The sequence below is a fragment of the Clavelina lepadiformis genome, chromosome 5 (assembly GCF_947623445.1).
Source record: "Clavelina lepadiformis chromosome 5, kaClaLepa1.1, whole genome shotgun sequence".
NCBI lineage: Eukaryota > Metazoa > Chordata > Ascidiacea > Aplousobranchia > Clavelinidae > Clavelina > Clavelina lepadiformis.
Window position 1 is genome coordinate 13434076 of NC_135244.1, and position 6410 is coordinate 13440485.

The window sequence follows — 6410 nt, forward strand, 5'->3', positions numbered from 1 at the left end:
CAATCTATTCAGGAATCCGGCCCGCCAAGTACTTCATTTTCTCATATCAGGCCCGCCGACCGAAGAAGTTGCCCGCCCCTGGCCTAGACCATATATTTTTAAGTCGACAAATTTTTAAATAAACCATTTTGATGTAATATTCGTGTTGGTGTAAACTGCTTTGACTGCTTGCGTAAATCTTCGGCGAACAAAGTTCGCTGATTCCACTCCGGGTAGACATTCTATTTCGAAACTTTTAGGCCTAAGTTTTAACCACATATTTTTGTATAAATTGGTTCATTTCTTGTTCACATAAACGTTTTTTCAACAGGTTGTAATCATATTTTATTTGTTAATTTATTTGATCAACATGTCCAATTCTCAATTGTCAAAGAGATTAGTTGCCTCATTTGTGCAATTTCTACAAGATGAAATGGAAAAAGAAGGAATACAATCAGATACTGCTGAAAGTATTGATGTAGCCAGACAATGCCTTCACATGGCCTACACCACAACTTCTGATGATGTCCCTAAAGAACAACGCAAATTAATTGATATATTTTCTGAAGCTTGTCCACCACCGGTATTGTATACTGATACAATAATCATTCATCACAATTGCAAATATCTTTTTTCAAATAAGCTAACCAGGCTTATACCCACGTAGATATAGTATTAAATAATTACCATTCCAAGATATATTTGCATTATGCAAAAATCCTCATGTTTGTTTATATACTGAATGTGAAACTAGTGATAAATTTTATGCGGTTATTTTGCAGCCTGAGTCCGAACCATTAACTGATGGTGAAAAACAGCAGGCTGATGAGTTCAAACAACAAGGGAATGAATGTATGAAAGAAGAGAAGTTTGAAGAGGCCGTGGAGTGCTACAGCAAAGCAATTGCTATCGATGGGAAAAATGCTGTGTATTTTTGCAATAGGTATACATCAATTATTTTTGAGTTTGATATCATGTTATTTCCAGCATACTATGGTTCGAATAGTTTATATAATTTGCAAATATTTTCCTTGCAGAGCAGCTGCACAAACTGGGCGGCAGAAGTTTGACTTGTCTTTAACTGATTGCAAGAAAGCACTTGAAATAGATTCCAAATATAGCAAAGCATACAGTCGAATGGGGTAATTTCATTAGAGGACTTAGCATTGACTTATATATCTATGTTGTTTCTTTTATAACACATCATCTGCCATTAAATGTGTTTTACACATTGTGCCATAAGTAAACGGAAAAAGTATTTTTGTTATATTCTGTTATATTTAGAGCTTGCTTATTGCTTGTTCGGTTTTTGTTTATTTATGTTCTTGTATGATTAGGTTAACTTATTCAAAGATGGAGATATATGACGAAGCAATATCTTGCTACAAAAAAGCTTTAGAGTTGGATCCTGATAATGAAGGTTATAAGAAGAATATGAAAATAGCTGAAGAAAAGCAAAAAGCACAAGAAACGGTAAATTAAAGTAATAACAGGATATGTACAGAGACACAGTTAAGTAAGGTGATTCCCCCCTAATATGTTAAAATGTTTCAGTGAAATTGACAAAATTGCGATAGAAAATAATTTTGATTGGTGGTTCCATGATGTTGTGTTGATGTAGGGTTGCCAATCACTTTTGTATGTTTTGCAACACATTTTTCAAGTAGCCAAGTTAAATTATATCATTGTAGTGTGATCTGTTAAGGCAGGTTCTTAATTTGGGGTCAGCGGACCACTGACGGTCCGTGGAATAGTTTTATGTGGTTCGTGAATGTTATGATAAACTTTAGGTTATTAATCGAAGGAGTTTGTTTATTTTGTTCAGTTATGGGTGGCCTGTTTAAAGCTAGACATGTTTTTAAATTGATTAGGATACTGATGCCATTGTTGAATAGTGTGACTGTGAACGTTCATTTTGACATCATAGTATGATACAAATCAGCAATATGTATTATCACAATTGTATATACTGTATGTAACTAATGGACACGAAGGTGATTTTGCGAACGTATTATGATTTTACGGAAGGCTTTATTGTAATATAGCCACAATTCTATATTTATTTACTACCCACAGAAGTTAAAAAGTTGTGAGTTTTTGGAATTCTACATGCGAGGTTTTCGCAGTCTTCAAAAACTCTTTAAACGGGCCTGTGGCCAGAAAGAGGTTGAGAACCACTGTGTTTAAGACTTTAAGAGGTAATTTTGTGTTTCAATTTCCGATCTATCCACAAATCCAATTAAAGGAAGGAAGTCTCCCTTCTACCATTTGTCAAAAAACTTAGTTTTAAAAATTAGGTCAAGGGAAAGGAAATATCTTTGAAAATATTTTGTTCTTTCTTTTTTGTCAGTAAAATCACTTATTCGCTTTAATACAGACACACATTTTACTGGTATATACATTTAAGTTAACTTATACTGCTTGAGTAAATTAGCCAAATAAGATCATCAAAGAATGTCTTTACATAAAATTTTTAACATGTACTGTACACAAACTAAAAATGACAATGGATTCTTATACGTTAACATTCTTGTGAATGAAATAAGAAATTGATAAGGACTGGGATGGGGCATGTATCCTAAATTTATTTTTGATTGGGATTCAGCTAGTGTTGTTAGAAGAGCAAGTTTAAACACAAATCTATAACCACTTACTGCGTATGTGCCGAAAAATAGTACAATATTGTTCATCCTAGACTATTTCTTGATGAGATGATAATTTTTTGCTTACAGTATATTGCTTTAGTATGTAATATAAGTATGCAAAATATGTGAATATCATAATGTTTTGATTTTACATTTATCAAAAATTGCATATTATTGGTTGCTTGGTATTATAAGATATTGTAAATTGTTGATAATTGTAAACGAATTCTTTTAACACTCTCAAAAATGAAATTTGTTATTTAATTATTAAAGAGCATGGAATAACCTTCCATGTTGGCTTCCATTGCCATATCTTATTTTCACTTTGCAGACTTAATAAATTTTTTCAATGTTTTACATATAGCTTATCAGTGTTATCAGTCTAGGCAACCTGAAGTAGTTGCTAAATGTCCAGCAAATGATTACAAGATACTTCTCTTAATTTTGGCATTTTAATATTGTTGACCTGAGCCAGATTGCCAATTGACCCCACAGTCTGGATGGGTCAATACAAGTCCAAACCCAAATAGATTTGCCAAATATCTTTCTGTGTGGAAGATTCTGGCGAACACGAATACTGGGAATAATGAACCCGAATGTAATGTCAGTACTTTTATAATATAATTAATTTATAGGTTGCCATTATTTTACCAGAAATAAATCGTGCGTTCCAAGCTATTTTTCACAGTTTGTTGTTAACCTAACTTAAATGTTATAACATAGTAACCTAAACCCAACCTAAATATACCTTATAATCTTAATTTAACTCCAATAAAACCTGAAATAGCTAAAACCAACATTTTTTAACCTGTGTGACCTACATACAGTGAAATAGTTACTTCATACTTTATACTGATCGACGTTGGAAAAAATGGTTATCTCTTTTCATTAAGCTTAAATAGGATCAACATTTTTTACAGAAAGCTGTTTGCTTAATGATTTTGATTTTCAAAACGCCATTTAAAAGTAACTTTTTGGGAACAAACCAATTTTAGGAAGTATTAAAGGCCAAAAACTGTAATAAAAATCTACTTTTATTCAACTTTCCTAACTACGCTCGATAGACAGTAGCTCTATTTCCTGTATTTGTACAGTACAAAAATGAGTCTGAGAAATCATATATTGTGTTTTATAGTGCTCATACAGCTGTGATGTTTTCTTAGGATTATTTAGTAAAGAGCTATGTAATTTATAGGACCAAAGTGGCCCATCATTACCTGGAATGGATGGGATGCCGAACTTTCTCAATAATCCTCTTTTTATGAATATGGCACAACAGGTAGTTTTTGTTTGAAGTTAACTTCTTTCATCAGTAGAATTTCATTATTTGGCATGCAACAGATACAGTGAATTTGATCCTTGGCATAGGTTATGCAAAATCCTGCCATGCAACAAATGGCAATGAACGTAATGAGTGGAATGATGGGAGGAAATGCCCCAGGGGACTCCTCTAGTGGTGAAGGCCCTCAAGATATGTCACAAATTTTACAAATGTGAGTAGTTTTATAAAATCTATGGTTTGTTTCTTTATGATTTATACTGGTAAGATTTGCTACCAGCTGGCTGATCTTTCTTTACACGCCTTGTACAGGGGCCAACAGTTTGCGCAGCAACTTTCCAGTAACAATCCGGAAATGGTGGAGCAGCTGAGGTCTCAAATGCAAAACTCAAGCACAAGTAGTGATTCTAAAGAAGAGCAGTCTTAACAACTGTGGTCCCCTGCAGCTCTTTGTATTTCACAGTAACTAACATTTGCCAGTTATTCGCGTTGCTGCATATCATGCAACACGGAAGTGTAAAGTAAATTATTTTTGTTCATTAGAGCTGTAGTGGCACTTACGTGCATTATAATTTTGTTTGCAAGAGGAAAGCACCTTTGCTTTTCAACAATAACAAGTTGTTGTTAACTAAGTCGGTGCTAAGTACATAGTAATGATTTTTTTGTTACATCATTACGCATGCTTAATATTGATTTTGCAAACTGTTCGTTAGGAAGATCACATGTTGCGCGTGTTCGTATTGGTTACTTATTTCAACAATCAAACTTTCAGATAAGGTCTTATTGTATTGCCAATGCATTGATCATCGACTTTTATGTTGTTTTTTTTACTGAAGCTTTCCGAAATGTTTGACATAATAGCCTACTGCTCAGCTACGATCTAGTAATTAGGACCAACATACTTTTTCTTTGATTTTTAGGAAATTAGTGGCATTGATTCTATGTATGTGATCTATGGTTGATGATTCAACTAATTTGCCACGTTGCCAATTAACTAATAATATCACGGACTACCATTTATCATTAGCAAAATGTTTGGTTGAATGGTCACCGGTACTTTCCATGTTAAAATTAATCTATTTTACTGTGGTAAATCGATTGTCAGGAATAATTTCGGCATAGCTGCAGCAAGGAAGATATTTGTTAGCAATATGCTCTACTACTACTACTTGTTATCACGTTTGGGTATACATTAAATTTGTTCCGTCTTATAGGTTGATCAGTTTTTTCTGCCCTTTTCAATGATTGGATGTGATTCTGATATGCAGACTTAGACAACTAGATATTCTGGTTGTCTAATTCTATGAAATAGAGCAAAATGTTGGTAATTCTAATTTTCGATTTATCCAAAAATGCTAGTTTGTCCAACGGAGTTTTTCCGTAAGTGAAACAAGAAGCTCTTTCACAAAACAAATTGATGAAAATGAAAGTGCTATAGAAGGCCTATGCCAAAAGTGCCATGCCGTCTTTAAGCACCAAGAAACCGATGATTTTGCAGCTGCAATATAAATTATGTGACGTTATCGATTGATGTATAATTTCGTCACCGTACCTATTCACTCATACGATTAATGCTGCAAAACCTGTAGCAAAGCAGACATTTGCGTAGTTGCAATTGTAATTTTAGGCGGTTATCAACAAGGTAACTCTATACTAGCTGCTGTGCTTTCAAAACGACCTTGTTAATGTGAATGCTGACGAGCAATTGCGATAACAGAGGCACTTTGAAAAACTATTGTAATTTTCACTCCACTTTCTAAATGTAGTAGCCTACAACCGGGGAACTAAGATAAGGAAAGCCCGGAAACATTTCTACATAATTCCACTGCAAGAGAGAGAACTTTATCATAATACCAGCATTTTTCGATAGTTCTGAAAGTTGATGTCAGTTGCGGCCAGCGGTTCTTAACCTTTTTCATCTGCTTTCCCCTTGAAGCCAACGACTAAATCCAAATTATCCCTTAAATTGTCTGACTAGAGCTCAGCTAAGCTTCACTTCTATAAATAACCGAACATCACCAACTAAACACTTCAATCTAATGAATTTATTGTAATCACAAATGGCAAAGTTATAACAAAATCAAAGCAAAGATTTGAAATTAACTGCAAATTTGAAAGTAATCACATGTTTTTCGCCGGAACAGCAGCGATAGTAGTCTCAATAATGAAGGATAATACTGCAGATATGTAACGTGTTAGGCTAAGTCCTTCCTAGAAAATTACTAAACTTACCGGTGATAATTATACGCAAATTATAATCAACTCTATTTATTGCACAGTTTTTAAAAGTATGATGACTTCAATTTCTTTATGGCTGAAAACGCAATAATTATAAATACAAAAATTATTAACTAATAAATACTAAAATTTTTCCTGAGTACTTTTTTCGTTTACAGTAAATTTACAAAGGTTAATTATTCCCAACTGGTAAACAATTACCCACCAAGCAAGAACCGCTGGTTTTGACGGCGTTGGTATTCAAGAGTCGACCTTTAGATGTGTGCAGC

At 33.7% G+C, this 6410-nt stretch overlaps 1 protein-coding gene across 1 annotated transcript; it reads left to right on the forward strand.

Moving 5' to 3' along the window:
• Nucleotides 1-292: 292 nt before the first annotated feature.
• Nucleotides 293-5114, forward strand: LOC143459444 (small glutamine-rich tetratricopeptide repeat-containing protein beta-like). Its single transcript, XM_076956612.1, has 7 exons — nucleotides 293-562; nucleotides 762-922; nucleotides 1017-1121; nucleotides 1317-1452; nucleotides 3820-3903; nucleotides 3993-4117; nucleotides 4216-5114. Exons 1-7 carry the CDS (start codon nucleotides 350-352, stop codon nucleotides 4328-4330), a joined length of 939 nt encoding a protein of 312 aa, XP_076812727.1. The 5' UTR covers nucleotides 293-349; the 3' UTR covers nucleotides 4331-5114.
• Nucleotides 5115-6410: the final 1296 nt, after the last annotated feature.